This window comes from Phyllostomus hastatus, unplaced genomic scaffold (assembly GCF_019186645.2).
Source record: "Phyllostomus hastatus isolate PE091 unplaced genomic scaffold, TTU_PhHast_1.1 phas_contig_196, whole genome shotgun sequence".
In the NCBI taxonomy this organism is placed as follows: Eukaryota; Metazoa; Chordata; class Mammalia; order Chiroptera; family Phyllostomidae; genus Phyllostomus; species Phyllostomus hastatus.
The window spans coordinates 33886617-33911908 of record NW_025333709.1 but is presented as its reverse complement, the minus strand read 5'-3'; the positions used below and the strand labels follow the sequence as shown (position 1 = coordinate 33911908).

Below are 25292 nucleotides of genomic sequence, written 5' to 3'. Positions count from 1 at the left end.
CACCAAGGTTGCAGGTTTAACCCCCAGTCAGGGTGCAACCAATAGACACAAAGAAGCAACCAATAAAGGCATAAATGAGTGGAGCAGCAAATTTATGTTTCCCTCTCTCTGAAGTCAATAAATTTTTAAAAACTTTTTTTACTTAAAAAAATAAATAAATAAAAGCTCACTATTTTGCATGCAGGACAGCCAGGCAAATTATACAACTTCATCGCACTCTGACAGTGGAAGCACTTTATATATTTAAGGACACTTAATTTGGTTATCTAGTAAAAGAGATCTTAAAATTGTAGGCCAACCACTAGACTAAATGTTTAGTAAGCATTTAACATTCACAGCCACTCTATAGATATAGGTCCCCATTTTATAGAGGAAGAAACAGGTTTATTAAAAGTTAAAATGATTTGTCCAACTATAGTAAGAAAGATAGCTCTATTGTGAACCCCTCTAACTAGGCCCTGCAGACTACATAATACAGTGAGCATCAAAATCCTTTGAAAAAGCTATTTCTTAACATTAAAAATTTCCCTGATTAGCCAACATCAGCACATTGTTCTTAGCACTTTCACCACACTGCCTTCCTGAAGCTGATGATAAGAGCTATAAAGTATCCCTGGGAGTAGCTCATACTATCAATACTAATACTACTATACTAGGGCCAAGCCCTGACTGAGACATTAGGGAGAAAAAGGTTAATAATAAATGTATGACACAGGTAAAAATCCTAACGGGGGTAAACCTCTGGGAAAATAGCAGCAAGGGACAAAAGAAAGACACTAAAATCATTCTGATTCATTAAAGGTAACAAAACTAATCAGACATCAATAGCATGTATGTCTTCAGCTATCTACTGAGCTACACCTGTAGCTCAGTAGACTCAGTGGACCGAAGCAAAGGTTGCTGGTTAGATTTCCAGTCACAGAACATGCCTGGGTTATGGGCCAGGTCACCAGTAAGGGGCATGCAAGAGGCAACCACACATTGATGTTTCTCTTTCTCCTTCCCTTCCCCTTTCTCTAAAAATAAATAAATAAAATCTTTTTTAAAAAAAAGCAGTATGTATTCACAGTAAATTCCCCGTATTCCCCCATATATCCTTGATCAGGCAGAAACTTCCCAGATCATTGTCACTTGTTCTACCATGCCAATAAAATGAATGCTTAGAAATTCATTTTGTCTTGTTGCTTATGAGGAATCTTAAAGTAAGGGAAAGAGTGAATCACTCTCATCAATTCAAATACGAAATATCCATTCTTTAAGATTCACGATATTCCAGGTCTCTTCACTGCATCAGGACAGAATGCAAACCCAGTTGTTTTGATGCTTACATAGCCAAAGAGATTTCTCCGATTCCTCCTTTTTCTCAACTTCACAAAAACATAAGCTCAACTGTATATTTCCATCAACAAAAGAAGCAAAACCTAACAAAAAGGTTTATCACTTTCCCTTGAGTTCCAATTTCTTCTGAGTTCCATTAAATACAGTAAAAATCCTTTAACACTCTGTAACTCAACTTACCTTCCCTTCAATCACCTTTTTCTATTTATGAGTCCAAATTTACTACCACCATACCTGCCAAGGGACTTACACATTAAGACTGGTAAGGGGACCTGCAGCTGGGAAGTAATTACCATATACAAAATCTTCTGTGGATTGAGCTCTCATTGTTTCTCCCTCCTCTCCACCTCCCAGAAAGCAGGCAACAGGAAGATATGCTTTGGACTACTATACAATGGTTTATTTCCCCAAGCAATAGGTTGTCATGACCTTTTTATCTACTATGAGTTACCTGGAGAAAAAACTTTATTAAAATTACTGATATACTTGCAATTCCAGCAAAATAAATTTAGCTTCCTTGGTACTTGATATACCAATAATAAACAAAGGCACAATATGCTTTTTAAAACTTTATTTCAACATAACTATGCTTACAGAAATACACTCATAATGGTTAATAGAATGCAATTTAACTTATTTTACATGATTTTGGACCAACATCTTGGTACATGGTTTAAGCATTAAAAAAAAAGGATTTGCAATCTGGTTTATTTTTCATCTATTACAAATGTATATAAAAGATCATCCATCAAATGCTGCTAAAGCAGGCAGCAAGAACCTTGAGAAATTAACCTTTGGTTTGTCTCTGAAAAATAACACGTATTGCACTGTAAAAGTTTATAAAACTGGTGCAACAAAATAGTGTTGCAATGTTTCCATGCCAGTTTACAAAGTTCAATAACTAATGGATGCTGAAAAGGGTGGTGAGAGCCTATGTACACGGGTGAAACTGTAAAAGCTATTTGATTTAGTTAATATTGCATGTAGATTGCAAATCTACACAAACCAAGATTCAGATAACTTCCTGAATCTGAATAACACTATCAGCTCAGTTTATCTGCTGAGGTCAACAAGGAAACTCCATATACTAGCTATTTTTCTGATTTATGCAAAAAAGCAAATTACATTTCTTCCCCAGCTTTTCGGTCCAGAACTGATACTGATACTACAGGCAAGGTAGTCCTTCCATCCTCAACATTCAGAGGGTGACACGTGATGAGGTCTACTTGGGTTTAAATATGTATTAGCACTTAAATGCAAAACAGTCCCCAAAGTTAAAGACCACAGGACTTTAGAAGTGACTCTAAAAAATAAAATGGCCCTTCTTGGAAGACTAGAAAAAACATCCAGCCATAGTTATAAGAAGCCTTGTCAAAAATTGTTACCCCTTGTAAATTACACTTCAATTAAAAAAAAAAAAAAGCCCCAAAGCAGCTCTGAAAAGAGGAAAAATATATAACTTAAAATATCTTGAAAACATTACAGATGCAAAAAGATAGTTAAGAGATACATTTTCATAAAACTACCTATGATTAGGCTTATAATGTCTTCTAGGATTTCAAGTTTATCTCTAGTTACTAAACATCAATTTACATATAACATGTTTCACTTTTTATTCCTTTATCAAAAGGGAAAATTCTAGTTTCAATTCTATCCAGTGGAGGGGAAACTGAAAAAGCAAAGATTCAAACAGTTCCATGCAAATATCACATTCTGCAAATGGAAGAACTCCCAACTAGACTAGAAGTTCATATTACTAATATACTTTTCACTGAAACAATTTTTAGTAAGTACAAATACATGGCATTAAGGTTCAGAACCTAATATAGGCCTGACAATCAAGTCCTTGTTTTCTGGAATAAAGGCCTCAAGTCCTACTCAATTTCTAGTAAAAATTTTTCCAGATAATTAAACAATAAAGGGTTTTAATTTCCTTTATATTTTTGTTTTTGGTGTTCTGGTCTTTAAAACTAAATAAGAAAATCAATCCAATTCCACAGAGGTCAATTTTTTTCTTTTTTTGTAGTATGAAAAAATCCACAAAAACCTATCCCCAAAACTGATTCCCAGACTCTAATCTGTACTTAACAGGAATCTTTTCACATATAAAGTAAAAGACAACTTATATAAAATGTACCCATGAACATCAAAACTAGTTGTTAGAAAGATTTAACTAGCTTTATAATTTAAGTTTTAAAACATAAATATTTGCAGCTTGATCTTCTGTTGACAATGATTGTCGGAGCTGAGAATTCACCTAGAATTCAATTCAACATCATTTACAAATTCCCATTCATGCACACAAAACACACACCATGAACACACAACTTACTCCTCACGTCTTGAGAGAATCATCTTTCAATCTTTGGCCTCCCAGTCAATTCAAAGTTCAATTCAAACGTCTTTCAACTCAAACTTCACTCTCAGATTTTTAGCAAGTTTTCCACCCACACTTCATCAATGCTTTTCCTAATCTTCTTCATGTTGCACTGCCAAACTCTGAAACCTGTGCCCCAAAGAGATCACCAGATTAAAATGATAATAAGTGAAACATAAAGTGGTTATTTCAGAACAGAAAATGAAAAATCAGAATTGTTCAAGACTCCCTACTGGGACCATAGTTTATTTTTACTGCAATGAATACTACCAGCAAGAAAAATCCTATGTTGGATTTCCATATTCTTTAGCACCTGGCCAAAGAACCTACCAAAATAGTTTGGGAATACACACTCCTTTGCCCATACAAAGTATTCCCATAGGAACACCAGGATAGCTGCAATTCATTTGAGGCCTCACCTGTATAAAGAGGCTGTCACAGGAACAGCCAGGAAACCCACTAATTTGTGGAGATCCCTGAGAAAGTGTGATTTTTTAAATCTGAACTGTAATTAAGGTTCACCAGCCTTTTTCATTATACTCATAGGAAGTAGCAGCTGGTCAATCAGCACTCATACTGCATTTATCATCCTAGGTTTTCAGTATAATTGCTATGGCTTTGGAATCTCACAACTGACATTCTGTGTAAGTTGCAGGTGGTATATGTCTTTTAATTCCAGGTTTGCAATTTCCCAATGTCACACAGTTCTTTACTCAGCTGAGTAGTCATATGGACACCAACCATCTACGAAAAAAAGTTTTCCTCAAAGATGACTTAATACTGTACATTTAAGCAGTAGCTGTACTAAAACAAGCCAATAAACTTTACTTATGGTTGGTATTTGAGAGAAAAATCCATTCAATATAGAGCCTAGTGGTTCATTTATTGCAAAGTTCAAATTGAGAGCTGTGAATTTACTACATCCACTTAAAATAAATAACTTACATGAAATACAGATCTGGCATAGATATAAGATGTGAAAATCAAAATCGATGACTTGAACCTGCATGTTTCATTTGCTCACAAACTTGCACACACTAATATTCTGCAAAAAAGACAATTGCAGCAAAAGAAAAACTGCCCTTTTGCAAACAAGACTAAAAGCATCCTTCCAAAGAGGACAAAATAAACATGCATATATATGTATAAAGTGTTACTGCTCAACACAAATGCTATATCTAGGAAAAATTTAACTGCATAGGTTAAAAAAAAAACACAATGTGCAATATAGCCATTAAAGCACCAAAATAAAAAAATAAAATAAAAAAACAAAATCAATGTTCTTATGACGATTAACATACAAATAAGAAATATTGATCAAAACTCGGGAGTAAATACCTGGACTGAAACAATATCCACTGTTGGGAGATTTTTTTCAATTTAAATGTCTCTTCTCACCTCTAAAAAAATTTTAAAGTGCTAACTTTATATAAAGCAGGCAAATTCTTCAAGTAATTTGCTATTTAAGTATGCCAATTTTAATAGAGCTAAACAAAAAATTAAGAATAAACTAAATTGTAACAGGAAGACAGACATGGGGAGGAAACTGACAAGTCATAGCTAGAAAAAGCAACAGAATGCTGTAATACCACCTTGGCCTTCTAGTTCCAATTAAATGCACAAGCTAAAAGATTTAGGAGTCTGCAGGTTTAGTACACTAACTCCCTTGGATTTGCTAAAATTTACACACTAGGTATACAGAGTCCTAAGAAAAAGAGTGCCACTTAAAAATCAACATCAGACACTAATTAAAGCAATTCTAAAAATAAAAGGTGGTCTACCAGTATAAATGAATATAAAATGTAGACCTTACGAACTAAGAACTGAAGCCGTTTCCAAAGTTTAATTACTCCTGCCCTTTAGCTGCTTTTTCAAGGAAGTATACATTAACCAAGTGGCGATTGAGGTGTTTGCTATAATCTTTTTCCTTTCTAAAAGAACGATCACAGAAAATACAAACAAAATCTCCCTCAGCCACCTTGACTGGCAAGGCTTCCTTTGCATTCTTCCTACTAGTTTCCTGTGGAACTGGCCGGGCCCCATTTAATCCAGAATCATCACTACCCTCTGACATGTTGTCGCTTAGGTCACTTCCATCATGACTGTGGATGCCTTCATCTTCATCCATTTCCTGAGACTCGTTGACTGCAATGGTAACAGGAGGTGATGCCACGCCAGTTTTGAACACTGCTTCACCTTTTTCTGTTGGTAGGGGAAGAAGCAGTGGTGAAACTGGCTCGACTGCTGAGTCTTTTCCAGAGGGATTCTCTGTTTTGTTCTCACTAGTATCCATTTCACAAAGCCCAGTGTCAGCCTGATGTTTACCATCTGAAGTTTCCCCCTCTGGCATATTCAAGTTCTGTTCAGAGGATGAAGTATCGGCAGATTCCTTGACAACAGCAGCAAGACCAGCTAGACTCTTATCTGCCTCTTCTGCTTCTACTTTTTGAAGGGGAGCTTCTTTATTTTCTTCGCATTCAGTGAGTGATTTTTGGTCTGCTGACTCCTCTTCTTCTAAGTTTTCCTTTGGCAATGGTGGTGATGGTGGTAAGAAATCCTGTGCCCCTCCACTTTCCTTCCGAAGCTGGCTATCTTTAACAGGCACTAAGCCAACTTCAATAAGGACTTGCTCCTTCCTAGCCATTTCATTCTGTATGTTCAACTTTTCCTTTCTCTTATCTTTTTGAGGAGACCTTTTGGAAACTGGAGGCTCCGGAACAGGAGCAGGCTCCACCACAGGAACAGGCTCCTCCATGGGGGGAGGAGGCTCCACCACAGGGGGCTCCACCAGAGAAGGAGGTGCCACAGGAGGGGGCTCCTCCATGTGGACAGGCTCCTTCTGAACAACTTCCATCAGAGAAGGCTGGGGAGGAGGAGGCTCTGTGTGAACAGGCTGCATCTGAGCAGGCTCCACGGGAGGGTCCACGGGAGGCTCCACGGAAGACTCCACGGAAGGCTCCACGGGAGGCGGTGGCTCTGTCTGAGCAGGCCCCCTCTGAACAGTCTCCTTCGGAGCAGGCTTGCTGCTTTTTTTACTTGATTTATTATTTTTCAAAGTTTTCTTCTTTGTATTTTTTTTCCCAGAAGTATTTTGCTTCTTATTCTCCTCTACTTTGTTCTCAGCCTTTGGCACTTCCTGGCTATTTTTGGATTTGCTTTCTGTCTTCTTTTTCTTTTTTGTCACAGGTTCCTCATCATTAACAGAATCTTGTAAGGAATGGGCTTCCACTTCTACCTTCCTTTTACTTTTCTTGGTTTTACAGGTTTTTTCTGAATTGTTTCCTGTACGCACATCTGCGTCTTTAGCTTCCATTGCTGATTTGCGAGTTCTGGTAGTCACTTGGATCGAAGCATTACTACAAGGCTTTTTCTCCTTTGAAACATTATCTTTTTTCTCTGCTTTTACAGACTTCTCATTTTTCTTTCCAGCCACATCCCCCTTTGTTTTTATCTGCTCTGTTTCTGTTTTTTCCTTGGTATTGTTATCAGGCAAGTCAGCCTCCCGCTTTTTGGTTTTCTTTAGTTTCACTTTTGAGACATCCATTGTTTTATTAGGACAAGTAGGATGCTTAGATTTGAAGTGATACTGCAGATTACACTTCTTGGAAGCTGCATAGTCACATACAGGACAATTGAACTGCCGTGGATTAACATGTAGCTCTACATGTTTTTTGAAGTTACTTCTATCTGCTGTTTTGTAGTCACAGTGTGGGCAGTTAAGAGGTTTAGGCCCGTTGTGAACCTGTCTTGCATGGCGAGTTACTTCATGTTGATTAGAGGCCACATAACTGCACTGATCACATTTAAATGGCTTCTCACCTGAAAGTAAACGAGACATTAAAGACATATTAAAAAATAAATTCAAGATCTTACTAAAATACTAAGGAACTGGACTATGTAAACAAAAAACCCACAAAAAATTATTTGTGAAAAGTGTTTCATGCACTTAACATTTACCATATTTATTTGTATATCTTCTCCTATCCTTTGACATTGATTCTCAAGCCAAACAAAAATATCATCTCACAGTCATGACTATCTAACTAGTTCATCAAGCTAGGCTCTCAAGGATTACCAAAAAGCAGAGATTTGTTAGTACACAAATACTGGCAAAACTGACCTCTGGATACTAATTTTGGGGCAAGGGCTCTCAAAAAAAAATAACTTTTAAGTGTTTTATGTTTAGTTAAACAAATGTGCAATGGAGCAAAATATAAAATTCATACATATTTAAGATAAAACTTGAAACCTCAAAGAAATATTTTATACTCTAAGCTACACTCCCAGACTTTCAGTACAGAAGTTTTAAACACTGCTTTAACATCAGGGAGCAAAGGCTTTTTCTTTAAATTTAACCCTTTTATCCATCTAGGCAAGAGCTGAGTCAACCTTTATTGGGCACATTTTTCCAATGCCAAAATTGCTATTTTAAAGCAAAAATATAGTCTGATCAGAAATCTTTTCTTGATTTTTACCCATCTTCTTCTTTAAAACATGGGCCAAGAACCTAGGTAAATGAGAAGCAGCATACAAATAGATATGGTATGTAAAATAAGCAAACAAAGTCATAATCACAGGTATGTACAGAACCAGAACTCCCACCCCCAAATTAAAGGTACAAGAGTAACACATTCTACCTGAATACATACCCATCTAGATCACACTCTAGTAAATATTACCAAATGGCATCCATACCCCACTGGTCCAATGGAATGCATAGCAGAAAAACGGAAATTGACATTTATGAAAATTCATCTCTCAAACAATCTCAATTCATAGCAAATGTTAATTTTTTCATAAAGCAAAGCTATTCAGACATTAAATAAAACCATGTAGATGGTAAGTTCTACATGATTAAAAAATGTCTGATAATAAAAGACTCAATCACAAAAACAAACACTTATCCAGGTATGTCAGACTGGATACGTAGGTAAGTGGACAACTCTTTTCCATGTTCGTTCACTAATAAATTGGTAAATACAGGTTTCTATCACACGCTGTATTACACCATAGTACTTGGCCCTGTCCTGTCCTCTGCGCAGTGAATCACCTCAGTGGAGAAAAGCATTTAACATATACAAAGAACAGGCAAAGACAGGTGGCATCACAGTTAGGAACTGTTTTGGAGTAATCGTGTCTGTCTGGGTGATCAATATGGCGCCCTGCAACTTACTGTAAGATCTTGAGCAAGGTACTGAAAACTCTCTAAGGTTCAATTTCCTTATCTGTAAAATATTCTTTTTTAAAAAGTTTTTATTGAATTTATCAGGGTAACACTGGTTAATCAAATTAAAGGTTTTAGGTATACAGTTCTATATGTAAAATATTGTTGAGTGTCATGAGCTATAAATAATCTAATCATATAAAATACTTAGCATAGGCAGGTAAACAGGAAATCATTAAGCATCACTTTTCATCACTTTTGGAACAAACTGGTTAATTTTTAGTATGGGTTAAAAAAAATTGGAGGTAAGATCCATGTGTTGAGTTTATCCTGCCTTTCCACATAAACCCAACCTGAGTAACATCTGATTAATGCAGTTTGCCTCCTTATGAAAATATCTGTGCTAATAAAAGAGTTATAATGTAAACAGCGCCATTTAAAAAAACCCAGTGGATAAGGGCACCATATTTACACAGCAAGCATCAATCAAGTTACAGAAAGATGTAGGAATCTGTTCAAAATTTGATGGCAGCATAATTTGCCTGCTCCATTCATTCGCTGCCCCCATATTCCTTCTAGTGCCATAAAAATCCTGCTTGTATTAGAATATCTGTTCATCCAATTGTATAGCTTATTAGTACCTAGCTGAATATAAATCCTTTTGCCCTGTACCAACGGTTTTAACTCTCTTTTTCAATTCTAGTAATATAGGGTGAGGAAAAAGTAGGTTTACAGTTCATGTAAAAAAATAATACAGCCTGGCTGGCATAGCTCAGCGGATTGAGCGTGGGCTGCAAACCAAAGTGTCGCAGGTTCGAGTCCCAGTCAGGGCACATGCCTGGGTTGCAGGCCACGGCCCCCAGCAACCGCACACTGATGTTTCTCTCTCTCTCTTTCTCCCTCCCTTTCCTCTCTAAAAATAAATAAATAAAAATCTTTGGAAATAATAATAATAATACAATATAATAAATAATACAAGAATAAAATATTTTGCATCCGCACCACTATAAACCTACTTTGTTTTTGCCCCACCCTGTTATTTACCTATATTTTTCATCTTTATAAGCATGTCACATATCCATTTTATTCTTCCCAAATTAATTTATAGATGTATGGCAAATTCAAAAGGGAACTTTTTTTAACAAGCTTTACACATTCCTATCAAGAATAATCTAGAAAGAGCAGCAAGGACAATTTCTAAGTAAAAGAATAATAAGGACATACAACTGATTACTACTTAGCAATAAAAACAAAGTTCTGATCACAAAACAGGATGAATTGTCAAAAACATTTTATACGAGAATGTTCTTTCTGACAGGAAAAGTTAGAGAACTGGCTGGGCGAGACTATGGGAGTACTGACTGGAAAGGGTAATGAGGCAACTTTCCGAAGGTGGTGAAAATGTTCCACATCTTCAATCAATCTGGACAGTAGTCAAATAGGTGAAAACAAACGTAAGGTCACTCACTATATACCTAAGATGTGTGCATTTTCATGTGTGTAAATTAAACCTTAATAAAATACTGTTTAGCCCTGGCTGGTGTAGCTCAGCAGATTTAGTGCAGGCTGCGAACCAAAGGTCAAAGGTTCAATTCCCACTCAGGGCACATGCTTGGGTTGCAGGCCAGATCCCCAGCAGGGGGCACACGAGAGGCAACCACACATTGATGTTTCTCCCTTTCTCCTTCCTTTCACCTCTCTCTAAAAATAAATAAATAAAATCTTTAAAAAAAATAGTTTAATACTATTACAGAATTCATGACGAGAGTCTCAAACATCTTTCAAATAAGCCCAGCTATTAAAATAATGCCCCAATAATAATAATAATAATCAAGTACTCAGTGAGAGGAAAATAAACTTATTGCTAAATAAAATAATTTTCTATCTTAAAAAGAGTACTAAATGGAGGTGGTAGTTGGGAAGTTTTAAAATTCCCTTTAACATCCATTATGCTCATGATTGGAAAATCTTAAAAATGAACTTCATTTTTAAGAGAGAAGGGAAGGGAGGGAGAAAGGGAAACATCGATGTGAGAAAAATCAATCAGCTACCCCTTATACGCACCCCAATCAGGGACTGAACTCACAACCTAGGCATGTACCCTGACCAAGAATCAAACTGATGAGCTTTCACTTTGCGGGACACCATCCAACCAACTGAGCCACACATGTCAGGGTAAAAATGAACTCTTACACGAGCAGGATGGGGAACTGAATAAATACAAACAATGTATTTCACCCAACAAGAAATATTTCATCCAGGATGAAATGGATACTGAGAATATGAAAGGGAAAGCTGAGGATAATGTCAGTGTCTCTAGGACTACCCAGGTGAGGATACTCTAACAAACATTACATAGTAACACCAATAAAAGAGAAAAACACCAGATTAGATTAGTGTGTGTATTTTCATCAATATTCAATTTTCTTTTTCCAAGAGACGAAATCAACATTCTGGTCCCTTCCCTATTTGGCCTGACATTCTACCCTATGGATGGAAGTGCTCCAAGTAAATACCCAATGTGTTTTTGCCTCAAAAACCAATCTCTTTGTCAGTTTAGCTAAAATGTACCAACTCAACAAAGACTGATCTCTTCCAGAAATAAGACAGTGAGCACACACTTCTCTTATGTATAATATATTCACATGAGCAAGGAACCAAAATGCCGAAGATGACCTGTAAAGATCAGACTGCACTCCACAGAGAAGGCACCCATGACAGTCACTCCATGCAACCCCTTCCGAAACACTAGCTACTCAATTTGACTGAATTTAGCTTTACTTTATTCCAAGTGTTATCAGCAACATCTATTAAAAATATTAAAATACAGTATCTGCTGAAAATAATTCAGCATACTCATACACAAAACAGACTGGCCATGTTTTTTTCCAGTTTGCAACTCAAACGGTTGGCATCCAACATAAGACAATGGCTCTACTCTCTCAGTACATCCTGGTTCCAATTTCATTACGCAGTAGCTTCTTCAGCCATTCTCTGAGCCATATAATGTTCTTTCAAGGATGTTGATAAAAATGGAAGGGTAAGGGAGTCTGAGGCCAAATCCTAGCTCTTCCTAGCTCTTCTAATTTGGAGGAATGACAACCTTACATGGAACATTTGTCTTCTCTAAACCTGTGTCCTAATCTACAAATTGGGATTAAGTTATTTGAAGAGTACTAAATTTGGAGATAACAAAAAGCCCCGATTTCTCAGCACCCAGCATGCATACAATAAATAAATAGTATCCTCTATTCATTATTAACAGACTTTAAAATTGATTTTAGAGAGGAGGGGAGAGACAGAGGTGGATTGATTTGTTGTTCCACTTATTGATGAATTCATTGATTACTTCTTGTATGTGCCCTGACCTGGCATGACACCCACAACCTAGGTGTACAGCAACAATGCTCTAACCAACTGAGCTACCCAGCAGGACTATTAACAGACTTTTGAAAGACTTGCTGTATCATTAACAAACCACTAAAAATCACCTTTAAAATATAGCAAAGAAAATCCAAGACAACAGCACACTCAAAATTGTTCAGGCAAAGATTACTGACTAGTATAAAACACCACAGATAAATGCTTATACCATGACAAAAGTATTATGAATTTAATGAAAAAGATACAAGTACTGTCATTCTAATCCAGTGACCTAGCCAACACCAGTAACAGTCAACCAGATATGACTTCAAATGAAACACCCTGAAGTTAATGATCAAGCATATAATTTCCAGTGTGCAAGTAATACAAGGCACAGGGACAGAGGAAAAACTAAATGACACCAGGAGAAAGCAAGTTAAGACAAATCCGGAAGGGTGATATTCTACAAGAAAAATTACCACATTTCTTCAATGCCTTAGTTTCCCCATTTGTAAAATAGGAGAACTTCCACATTGTAGGACAGTTACAAAGACCAAAATGAGTTAACTCATGTAAGGTTCTTAAATGTTTTGTTGAAGAGCAAGAGCACAGCTGCCAACAAGACATATGCCTACCTTCAACAAAGCCTTAGAAAGCATCCAAGTTCCCTCAGAAAATGAAACTAGGAAGTGCAGAAAAAATAACTAGGTTCTGGTTAAGTGACCCAACTCAGTAACTTTGGAGACTTAGAAGGTGCATTCAATGTATATTAACATGACAAGCACGTATCAAGAAAGGCTAGCAGGCACACTATGCAATCCCTTCATTACTACTTAAATCAGAATCTGTACTGTAATCACGCCTTATCATCACTGATTCAAAACAGCTATATTCAATAGCAATAAAATGCAAGTATTTAATTTTAAATTTTCTAGTAGTCGCATTACAAAGGCAAAAAAAGAACCAGATACAAAATAAATTTACTACTTATGTAACCCAATATATCCAACAGTATGTCGACTCAAAAAATCAGTATTTAAAAAATAGGTTATTTACATTTTCTTTACATTGTTTTTGTTTAGAGTTGAAGATGGGAGAAGGGGAGAGGGCAAGGGGAAGAGAAGGGAGAGAGATTTGCTGTTACACTTATTTATGTATCCATTGCTTGATTCTTATATGTGCCCAGACCAGGGATCAAACTTATAACCTTGGTGAATTGGGAGGGCACTTTAACCAAATGAGCTGCATGGCCAGAGCTCTTCATACTGTTTGAATTTCAGTTATTTTATACATCTCAATTCCAACCAACCACATTTCACAAGCTCAATAAGCACATGGGGCTAGTGGCTACCCAACTGGACACACAGATGTAAGCTCCTTATTAACTTATGGAGATGGGTATACACAGACTTTTGTAAACAGCAAGACTTTATTTAGCATAGTTTGCCCACACGAGGTACATGCACATTCTAAACCTGGAAGGAGAGTGCTCTGGTCAGACATGCAGTTCACCAAGGGTCAATCATGGCCAAAATGAAAAAATGACCCATTCAAGACCACTTCTATTAATTATTTACTCCTTAACTTGGCCACCTTGATAATGGAGACCAATTCTGGTTGGTGATCCTGATTCTTTCACTGGAGTAGATAAATCTCCCACCTGTTATAGTCCTGCATTTTATCTATTACAGACTAGTAAATTAGTATCTCAGATTATATATAATTCTTTAAAGTTTACCTTTTGTAAATCATTCCTCAAAGAAGTCCTATCAACTTGCAAAAGAGAACAAATCCAAATTTCAAGACCTGAGAAGCTAAGAAGGGATCCCTGGAGCCGTGCAACCACACACTATGAAACTCAGTATCATACTGTGTTGAGGAAGGAGTGCAAGAAGGTAGTTGTTCCAAAAGGATTAACCAGCCTTGGTCTATGAAATTAGTTCAACTTTTGTTAGTGTCATGAAACTTGTTGAAGAACTAATGAAAATTAAGGACCTGCCTTCCAGAAAAGTACAAACACGTTTACATTTACAGAAGCTCCACCTATGGACTCATTAACAATCTCCATTTAAATACAGCTCCATAATAATAGAACATTTATTTTTAACTCTGATTTCTAAATTGTATTAAAAATATAATCATAAAGAATGTTCCAGGTCCAAGTCTAGAAGAACATCTTTATAATGGTAATTTACTAAAAATGACAGGAAAATTCCCGTTTCTTACCAACCTGAGTGAGTACGCATATGTCTAGTTAGATGAGTCTTCTGAGAACTTGAGTAAGGGCAAAGTTCACATTTATATGGGCGTTCTCCTGCAAAAATATAATGACTAATGGTTAAACACAATAAAAATATAATCCTTACTAATATTATATATAACCAATACTGAGTATTTTTACTATACATGTTTTTCCTACACCTAGTAAATAATTTATGTAAATATTAGAAATGTTAGTTATTTCACTTAGAATTTAAATAACATTTTAACTTTGCTGACAATATCATTGGCTTTCTTGAAAAATTTATTTTAGAGAGAAAGTGAAAGAGAAAGAAACATCAATTTGTTGTTCCACTTATTTATGCATTCACTGGTTGATTCTTGTATGTGCCTTGAGGGGAGAATCGAACCCACAACCTTGGCCTACCAGGACAACCCTCTAACCAACTGAGCTAGCTACTTGGCCAGAGGTACATTAAATACTAAGACCTGAAAAATTATCTTGATAAGGCATCAAGAAGCATTTTTTTAATTAGAATTACCCTTAAAGAAAAATCTACCCAAATTTTCTGAGTTACAACTTAGGTAACTTCTTAAAAAAATCCTTGTAAATGATAAATCTACCATTTGAAATTGTTCTACTTAAAGCAAGAATGCTTTTAGTGGGGATTATGTTGTTTTAAAACTTTCAAGTGGCAGATATAACTGTTATGAAGTATTAAAACAAATTTTATTCATAAAATCATAGAGACAGAGCAATTGAAGATGAGAGGCCAGTGATTTAGTATACTGTACAGAAGAATTTAAGGCAGAAAAATACGTGTTCTGTTTTTGTTTGAGTGTGGGTTGTCAACCAAAGTGTTGGGTTTTTTTTTAAGCTTGAAAATTTGTTTCATCTAGTCCTTGGCCACAAGGTAATAACTATGACCTTGAGCAAGTTTCTGTGTCTAGAAAAGTAACAGTATCTTCGCTTCTTAGAATTGTGAGAATTTAAGTTAACACATACAGAGTACTTAACATTGTGCCTGGCACATATTAGGCCCTCAATAAACATCAGTTATTTTGTCTACATAGTAAAATACAGCAACACATGCGTCTAATAAAATGAGACAAAAGAAAGAATGAAAAAAGAAAAAAGGATGTGGTGATGAGTGAGAAATGTGTTCCCAGTAACTGCTCAGCTGTAATTGGCTGGTAGCTATAGATTAGCTGTAAATAATTCATAGCATAGAATGACTACTATTAACTGCAAGAACTTTAAGAAAGTTTTAAAGGCTTTAAAAGTAGTTCTTTACAAAAGATCCACAAATGGCCAATTAGCACATGAAAAGATGCACAATATCTACAGCCATAAGGGAAATGAAAATCAAAATAAGATGAAGACTTCACACCTGATTATGTTGGCTATAACCAAAACAACAGATAAGACATTCTAAAAAAGAAAAGACAGATAGTAACAAGTATTGGTTAGGATATGGAACAACTAGAACCCTTATACACTGCTGGGATTGCAAAATAATGCAGCAAATTTAGAAAACATTTTGGCAATTCCTCAAATGATTAAACTTAATTATTAGGCCCAGCAATTCCACTCCCAGCTATATATATATAGCCAAAGGAGATTTAAAAGAAAAAAATTGTCCACACAAAAACTCGTACAAGAAATGTTCAGAGCAATATTATTCATTGACAAAAAAGTGGGAACAACCTAAACACCCATTAACTGATGAATGGATAAACAAAATGTTGTGCATGTATACAAGACATTATATGACAAGGAAAGGAAAGTAAGTACTGCACATACAACATGAGCAAACCTTGAAAACACTATGCTAAGGGAAAGCAGTCACACAGGACACATTTTGTGTGATTCCATAGATATGAAACGTCCAGAACAGGCCAATACATAGTGAATTGTATGCTATGTACCTCAACTAAGCTGTTATTTTAAAAAGTTAATGAAATAAAAATTAAATAAAATACTGCTATAGAGTAACATGAAGAATCAATAAAGCATAATTTACTTTTAAGTTCTTTGTAACAAAGTAGATTGCTTTATCTGTGCAATTCTACACTATAAGCACAATCTAGAAAACAGTGATTTTTCAGTCACACAAACAGGCAAGAATGTCATCTTTTAAAGTAGAATTCATGAACTGGTTAAATATCTAAACCACAAAATTAAAAACCTTTGATTGAAGACTTGAATGAAAACAGTCTTCAACCCCACCATGATAATTACCTATAAAAAGAAATTAGAAGCCCTGGCTGGTGTGGCACAGTGGACTGAGTGCAGGCCTATGAACTGAAAGGAGGCTGGTTGGATTCTGTGTCAGGGCACATGCCTAGGTTGCTGGCCAGGTCCCCAATATGGTGCACACAAGGGGCAACCAACCACACATTGATGTTTCTCTCCCTCTCATTCTCCCTCTCTTCCCCTCTCTAAAAGTAAATAAATAAAAAAAAATCTTATTTAAAAAAAATGAAATTAGGAACTTTGAATCTGCTGTATGTGACCTTGGGAACCTCCTCTAAGTAAACAAAGGCTACTGTCGGGCATACTCATTTCATCAACGGATAATTCTGAAGATTAGCATAGAATAGAAGAAAGTACCTCCCACTGGTCACTCAAAAGAAACCCATTAACTGACTCTGAAAACTAGGCTACCTAATAAGAAATAAGTGATTCTGCTATCAATCCTTTTCTCTACTCTTCAGCACTAGATGAATTTATTTTACCATAAATACAATTTTTTGCACCATGCATTAATACCAGACACTCTCAGAATTTAAATAATTAAATTATCCTTTAATTTATACATCATGAAATTGTTTTTTAAAAAATCATAAATATCACAAATAGGGTAAAAGAAGGGGGGAATCTCCTTTAAAAGCATAAAGACCAAATAGGTCTAACAATAAAATGTAAAATGAGGCACATACAACTAATATTAGTATGTAAATCATAACCTTATGGTGAAAATACCAACCTCAAATTAATGTGAAGAAAATGTTAAGAAATAGTATAATCTATATAAAATATAGCCATTAAAAATTAGTCACCTAGACTGTAATTAAGTTAAAATAAATCACTATATAAAAAAATTAATAAATGAAAAAGTCCTTATTTTAAACCTTTCACATAAAAAATTGGAAATACAAAAACAAATTTTTCCAGTTGTCTTTTTTTCTTCTAAAAAATGCTTTCATTTTTAAGATTTTATTTATTTTTAGAGAGAGGAAAAGGAAAAAGAGAGGGAGACAACATTGATCAGTTCCCTCTCGCGAGCCCCCACCAGGGACCTGCCCAAAACCGAGGCACCTGCCCTGACAGGGAATTGAACTGGTGACCTTTCACTCTGCAGGCCGATGTTCAACCAACTGAGCCATGCCAGTCAAGGCTAAAAATGTTCTTAAATCAACAATTTAGATTTATTGTTGAAAACATTTTTAATTTTGTTAGCCTGTGTCACCCCAATAAATTCAACAGAAAGGAAATAAAAATATTTTTAGCTTTTAGGGAAAATTTTTAAACTGTTCAGTGACCCAACAGTTCCAAAGTTATCAACTAAAATGATAAAAATAAAAAATTAATGTAACAAAGGCAATGAAGTGCTGGTAACATTCTCTGTTGACTTTCAGGGTGGTTATGAGTATATATATTTGTAAAACTACATCAAGGTGTATACATAAAAGTCATGCACTTTACTACATGTTATAGTTACTACCTGAAAGCTCTACATTATAGCCAGTTCTAAATTAGACCCCAAGGTTTTCAAAAGCTGTTAAATGAATATTAAGTACCTAAGAATGAAGTACATATGGTCTTTGGGATTAGTATTAAGACATTGTTGGTGAGGTTTAGTCTTTAACAATCTAACTCAAAAAACTGAGTTTTTGAGTCTTGCTCCAGAAATCTTTCATTTAATGGAATTTCACCTGCAAATTTGACGTCTACCACTTAAGCAAAGCAGTATCAATTTATCTCCCCACTGTGTCCCACACTTTACCTGTGGGGTTCAGTCCTACATAGCAACAACTCCTGCAAAAGGGAACTGACCAAACAGCACCCAGTACATCCCCCTTACACTTGTGGTGCAAGAGCACAGCACTAGATTACTCTGTTTTGTTCAGACTAGCAATCAGACCTGAGAGTACCAACTTTTAACAGTAAAATGTAAATTAAAATTACCCGTCAAGAGTTACAAACATTTCTTTGGGGGAAAAAAAATGAGACCACTAATTACAAAGATTTGAAAGTAAATTTAAAAGTGAATAATTAGGAAGTGTTGGGGACAAAGGGGGAGCGACCACTGATATGAGTTTCTTTTTGAAGCAAAAAGAACCTAAAATTGATAGTGGTGATGGCTGTACAACACTGTGACTGTATCATTTTTTAACTGAATTTGTTGGGGTGACATTGGCTAATAAAAACTGTATTAGGCATACAATTCTATATAATACATCAACTGTATAATGTACTGCTGTTCACCACTCCAAGTCAAGTCTTGCATCACCATTTATCCCCCTATAATTTCTTCTACCTTCCCCAACCCACCCCACTCTGGTAATCACCATGCTGTTGTCTGCATCTATGAGCTGTAGTTTTTTGTTTTGTTTTCTGCCTAATCCCTTCACCTTTTAACCCAGCCCAAAACTCCCCTCCCCTCTCAGAGCTGTCAGTCTATTCTCTACCTATGGGTCTGTTTCTATTTTGTTTGTTTGTTTTGGTCATTAGAGTCCACACATGAGTGAAATCATATGGTTCTTATCTCTCTGACTGTCTTATTTCACTTAGCACAATGCTCTCCAGCACTGTGAATATATTAAAACCACTGAATTGTAACTTTAAATGGACAAGCTCTGTGATAGTATAGTACAGTGTATCTCAATAAACCTATTATTTTAAAAAAGGAATTGCAAAATGTGACAAAATATTCATAACTGTTGGATATAGGTGATGGGTATATTTTGGAACAATGTAGCATTCTCTTTACTTTTAAGATGTTTGAAATTGTTCATTCTTTTAAGACTGTTCCTTTTTTTTTTTTTTGATAGACTGTACTTATAAATTAGGAAGGTCCTCTTACCTGTATGAGTTCAAACATGCTGAACATCATTTTTTGTCTGCAAAATAGTTGCATTTTCCATGTGTTTGCTTTCTGAGGAAAATGGGTTTCAAGTGTGGTGATCCCACCCATCCTTTAAAAACTAACTTCTCACCTTTCTATGCCTGGGGGACAAAACAAGTTAGGTTGTCCTATTTGGGAGCTCAATACCGCAAGTTAAATGTTTTAAATAGTTTGAGGCTGTGTTAAATGGGGTGATACAAATGTTAATCAATGGATTTTTTTCCTTTTTGTCTAAGCCCTTAATTCCTTTGGGAAACTACTGTATGCATTTTAGGATGTATTCACTGCCAGATAAATCTTCTAAAAGAGTTGTCTAATCTGGCCATTTAGCCAGATAAGACAACTGGCTGCTGATAAACTGAGGAGCAACCAATTCAGCTTTGGAGATATGTATTTTACATATCAGCTTTAAAATATGTATTTTAGAAAGAACACTGATAACATTTCTAATGGCTATTCTTCAATATAACACTCAGTACTTGTGTTCCTGCACTGAATCATTTAATCCTATGGTATACTGTGACCTCCACTGAGAATCTGAAGCATGTATAGAATAAATAATAAGTTCAAGGTCACAAAGACAGCATATAATGAAACCAGGGTTTGAATTCAGGGTCCCCCTTCCCCCTTTTTAACATTATTTTTAACTGCCCACTCACAATTAACTACCAAAAATGAGCTGAACTTACGGACTGCAAGAGCCTCTTACCTGTATGGGTTCGAACATGTTGAACATAATTGTTTTTTCTGTCTGAAAAATAGTTGCATTTTCCACATGTGTATACTTTCCTTGGAAAATGGTTTCTCAAGTGTTTTCTCCAGTGATATTCGCTTACTGTGGTGTACGTGCAAATGATGCACTTATAGACTCGCTCATTATCCCCTGCTCTGGTGTGGTGTTTCAGGTGAGCAGTATAGTGATCATATCGATTGGTATTGTAGCCACAGCGATCACAGCGAATGGGGCCCTTGGAGAAATCTCCCTCTTCTGCAGTGGAAGAGCCAGATTCCCTGGCTTTTGCTTGCTTCTCTGCACTTTCTTCCACAAAAAACTTCTTGGCACTATGAACTCTGATATGGTGCACAAACTGTTCTTCAGATTCTGCTTCATACTGGCATGGCTTACAGCGAAAGGGTTTGGTCTTCAAGTTTTTGCATTTGTCCTCTGCTCCAGGTGTTTCAGGAGGAAGATCCTTATTTGAGCTATAAATTTCTGGGGCAGCTGGTACCTCAAACACAGGCTGTGGCTCTGCAACACTGAGTTCCAAACTTTCCAGTTCCATGTTTTCCAGTCCATTGGGTTCGCCTTTTACTTCAGGAGACTCCTCAAGTCCTTCTCCATCACTATCTGAAAAGTTGTTATCCCCAACAGGCATCAATTCTGCCATCTGTCTTTCTTCACCAACTAGGTAATCACAGCAGCTGCCATTTACTTCCCCAGTTAAGGCCACATTTGCCAACATGATAAGCTGAGGAGCAGCCAATTCAGCTTTGGAGAGGTCGTGCAAGTCATACATATCGTTAGGCAAGGCCATGCCAATGTTGCCACTGCCGTTGAATAGCCCTCCTCCTCCAGAAGACTGCCCCATTACCTGGGTGGCCATAACTGTATTCTGAATTCAAAATGAAACAAAAAACACAAAAGCACCAGTTTAAATACAATTCTTAATACAATTCTTACTGGTCTAAAACCAAAACATCACTGTAATTCTTCGTAACTTTTTAAAAATACATTTTTCAATACAATTTTGAAGCTCAATGAACTTGGTTAACTAATAAAAATAAGCCTTTAAAATCTTTTTGTAATTTCAAATTCTCTTTACTGCATCACCCCAAAAATTTCTATTATCCCTCAGAAAAATTTTATTAACTGTTTGACACAACTCATCCATCAACTAGGTCTACTACTGGTACACACTTTTTAATTTTTTCTGGTGAAAAAAATCAATGGCCTTCACTTTTAATGTTAATTTAAATTATTTTTAAAATTCAATGTATGAGTAGTAGTAAATTGCCAGCCTCTCAAGTATCCCTTCAACTTTTACTGGTCTGAATCTGAAAGACAAGAAATCCAAAAGCCAGACAAACATGTCTAGAAAGTCGAAGCTGTAATAAGTGGTCAACTGAACAGAAATTCACATTACCTCAACTAATACCAGAGAAGTAAACTACTGTGAAAAAGTACCACTTACGGTAGTTTCTTTTTTTTTCTGATTTGTCCTGTTTGAAAGGGGGAAACAAAAATACGAGCCTTCTTTTCCTGTGAAAAAGTTTGGTGTACTCAAAATTTCACAAATGAAGATAAAGAATCTTTTTGCACACCTAATAAAATAAAATAATCATACAACTCAACTCAACAATCAGCAACTTTTTTGCATCGTGTTTGACTTGGCCTACTTGCCTAGTGGGAAGCCATTACAAGATCACCTTCTTGAAAACATGCTGGGCTTTTTAAAATCCTCTTAACCAGGTTGCTCTCCAACCTTTGGGTACTATTCTCAAAGTAGATGTTCTCTTGCAAATTACATAAAGTACTAAAAAAGTTAGATCCAAAATACAAAAGTAATCCGTTTCACCAAAATGTATAAACACAAACCGGTTGAGTTATATGTACCAACAAAAGTTGGAATCAAATGCCATCACAGAGAACAAACCGAGGGCAAAAGCTGTCCCAAGGTTTAATAGCCCGAGTTACTTGCTTATTTAACCAAACAAACACCGACTCTTCCAATACTCCCCAAAAACCCTAACTACCATCCCTAAAGGAATTTTAACGTTTGTTAGTAAGACTATCCAAGTAAAGTTCCAAAGCCCAATGTGTTGCACGAATTCCTATGTGCTCCTGCCACCAGCGCCTGCCTCGGCGGCGGCATTCCTGGCTGAAATAGGCATTCGGCCATTTTCTCAAAATACCAAACACAAAGCAGCTCTTTGCAAACTCGGGCGCTCTCGCTTCCTCTCGGCTCGGCTCGCTCACTGCACACATTTACAAACCAATTCATGGGAATTGCCCCGACACTCTTCCTGAAGTTTTCCTGTGCTCCCCAACACTAAAAAAGGCAAGAGGGGCCAACTCGGGGTGCAGTTGGGCCAGACCAAGTCTTCCCCAGTCCAGCCTCGTCTCTGGCCCTCGGGCCCGCGACTGGGAAGAGGGCAAAGTTACCGCGTCGCCCGAGTCCCGACTCCTCTCACCGTCCCCGGGCCAGCCCTCCACAGAGGGCATGGAGGCTGCGCGGGCGCCCTCCGGAGGCGTCGAGCCCTGAACGCCAGCGGGACCCCCACGAGCTCCCACTGCCCCCGGAAGTTTGCGAACTCACTCCCCCACGGCGCCACGCGGGACGTGCGCCCCAGCCCTGCCAGCTCGGGCGGCAAGGTGGCCAGGCGCGGAGGGCCGCGGCGGCGAAACGGCCCAAGTGCAGAAATCGCTGTCCAGCCCCATTGGCGGAAACGCCCGGGCCCCAGGGCTGACTCAACCCGCCCGGCCGCACTCAACGGCGCCTTCCGGCGAAAGGGAGAGGCCGGAGAGGGAGGGGGACGGGAGGGCCGCAAGCAGGCGAGGGGCTGCGGCGGGACTGGGGAGCAGCAGGAGGGCGAGAAGGAAGTTTCAGGACTAGGGCCCCAAGCAGCTCCGTTCCTCCGCCCCAGGAACCCGCTGCAAGACGCGTAGGGACCGCGCGGAGGCGGAGGCCCGGCCTGGACTGAGGAAGGGGTCCAGGCGCCGCGCAGCTCCCTACGGACGCCCCCGGCCCATCCCCCGGGCCCCGCCAGTGTAACCCGATCCCGCTCGGCCACCCGCCCCCGCCCGGCGCGGTCGCCGCCGCCGGAGCCACAGTATCTGCAAATCAGCCCTGGACAGCGCCTCGCTCCGCGTCCTTCCGCGCCCTCCCCCTCCCGCAGGCGCCGCCGCCACCACTACCGCCCGGCCAGCCCTCCCCCACCCCCTCAACCGAGCCCTCAGCCTCGCACCACACTTACCGGCCTTCCTCTGCGAAGAGGGACTGGAGACCCGGCGTCGCCGCTCCTTCTCCGACTACTTTTCTTTGTTGCTGGAGTTTCGGGGGAGGGGAGAGGGAGAGTGGAAAAGTTAGGCGCTGGGGCAGTCAAGGCCCGCGAAGGCCCGGGAGTGGAGCTGCAGAGAGTACTGACCGCTGGCTATCGCCCTGCTCTCCCGGCCGCCGCCACTGCCGCCAGCGTCTGGGGCCCCGGGCCTCGGCGGCGCTTGCTCTGTTGCTGCGCCGCGAGCTCGCGGGAGCCGCACATTCCAGCACAGCGTTGCGCACCCGGCCCGCGCTGCCGCTGCCTCCCGCGGGACACGCCTCCTCCTCCGCCTGCGCGCGCCCGCGGGACACGCCCATTCTACCCCCCCCCCCCGCGCGCGTGGCCGCCTGGTATGCCCCGCCCCTTGGCGAATTGGGTTGCGCGGGGCCGGGGCTGCGGTCCGGCACGCCTAGAGGCACCCTCACCTAATCGTCCCGGCCCCTCACTCTAGACCTTAGGTCAAAAAAAAAAAAAAAAAAAAAGGCGAGCCCTGCTCCCTTTCTGGATATCTTATTAAATAAGCTACAGAAAAGTTAGCCCCCAGCCCAGGCGAGAATGCATGAGAATAGAGCTGTTCAAAGAAAAATCTCCAGGCTTTAACCGTACTCTTGAGAACTAGTGTCACCCGCTTTTCATGGCAAAAGCGCTGGAAGATACCCTTCAGAATCTCTTCGAGGCTCCACCCATAGCCAACCCTTAACTAATGAAACTTGGTTTTAAGCTTGTACGTAAAAATGCATTCTAAATTTGAAACATAAACGAGGAAAATGCAAGCTGTTCTTGAGTAGCGAGAAGAAAACGTTTCGGGAAATCGAGGACTCAAAACAGAATGAGTGAGGAGGGAACAAGTCCCTAGACGTAGCTGGTAGCAGGTCATTGCTGAGCCTTCAAAGCACGACTTCAGTGGAGCAATTACCCTCAGATTACAGAGTGTAAAAATGGTGATGAGGACATAAAGGCTGCCTGGTGACCATGTGTTGGAGAATAACCTGGCTTCCCACGTTCCACGGGGTAACCTCGCATAATGCCTAGCACTTTGTAACGTGCTGAGAGAGAGAAAGAGGGGGGAGGGGTGAAGATTGTGCACCTCTTTACTTCAGTATGCACCAGAACTGCGTTCTTAGTCTGTCTTTGATCATTGAAATCACGCCAGTCCTCAGAAACTTTGTGGCTCCCATAAACCTAGTGTTGCATTCAAGGCCCTAACTAACCTTATCTAAATAAATTGGACTATCACCAGTAATACAATAGAAGTAGTGAAAAGTAGACGAAAGAACATTATACAAAATGAAAACAGCAAGCTCAAAAACCCACCTAATTGAGACTTCCTCCTTCGGCTCTCCGGGTTCCTTTTGTTTTAAGTTCCTTCACTTGTTTCTCTGACTAAAGAGCTGCCAGCCAGTCTGTTGTTTTCTGGTCTAGTACTCAGTATGACCTTTGTTTTCCTGTATCTGGACAATATATTATTAATTAATGAAGCATCTTGATTACTACTTACTATCAAATGCAAGCTTTTCCCATGAATCAAACTTGAGAAATATTACTTTTCATTGAACCAAAGAAGGGCAGGCCCTGGCTGGTATGGTTCAGTCGATTGGGGGTGGTCCATTTAAGCAAAAGGTTGCTAGTTCAATTCCCAGTCAGGGCACAGGCCTGGATT

The 25292-nt window shown here is 38.5% G+C and overlaps 1 protein-coding gene across 7 annotated transcripts; it reads right to left on the bottom strand.

Annotated features, from left to right (window-relative positions):
* Nucleotides 1–1894: 1894 nt before the first annotated feature.
* REST (RE1 silencing transcription factor) lies at nucleotides 1895–23915 on the bottom strand. Of its 7 annotated transcripts, none has more exons than XM_045834155.1 (5): nucleotides 23741–23915; nucleotides 23570–23640; nucleotides 20304–21207; nucleotides 14473–14556; nucleotides 1895–7534 (listed from the first exon to the last, which is right to left on the bottom strand). In XM_045834155.1, the coding sequence occupies exons 3-5, from the start codon at nucleotides 21196–21198 to the stop codon at nucleotides 5562–5564; spliced, it is 2952 nt and encodes a 983-aa protein (XP_045690111.1). In that variant the 5' UTR covers nucleotides 21199–21207; nucleotides 23570–23640; nucleotides 23741–23915; the 3' UTR covers nucleotides 1895–5561. The 7 variants fall into 7 exon arrangements, with proteins under 7 accessions (XP_045690111.1, XP_045690115.1, XP_045690116.1 ...); XM_045834159.1 differs by lacking the exons at nucleotides 23570–23640; nucleotides 23741–23915 and adding an exon at nucleotides 22758–22878 and having other exon boundaries at nucleotides 1895–3844; nucleotides 5694–7534; XM_045834160.1 differs by lacking the exons at nucleotides 23570–23640; nucleotides 23741–23915 and adding an exon at nucleotides 22758–22878 and having other exon boundaries at nucleotides 1895–3844; nucleotides 5780–7534.
* Nucleotides 23916–25292: the final 1377 nt, after the last annotated feature.

Excerpts from the sequence above, each read along its gene's own strand:
- REST (XM_045834154.1), bottom strand. The coding sequence starts at position 22,817 with ATGCCCTCTGTGGAGGGCTGGCCCGGGGACGGTGAGAGGAGTCGGGAC. Across the intron at positions 21,208-22,757 it reads GTCGGGACTCGGGCGACGCG|AATACAGTTATGGCCACCCA; the intron begins GTAACTTTGCCC and ends TTTTGAATTCAG. Across the intron at positions 7,535-14,472 it reads ACATATGCGTACTCACTCAG|GTGAGAAGCCATTTAAATGT; the intron begins GTTGGTAAGAAA and ends GTTTACTTTCAG.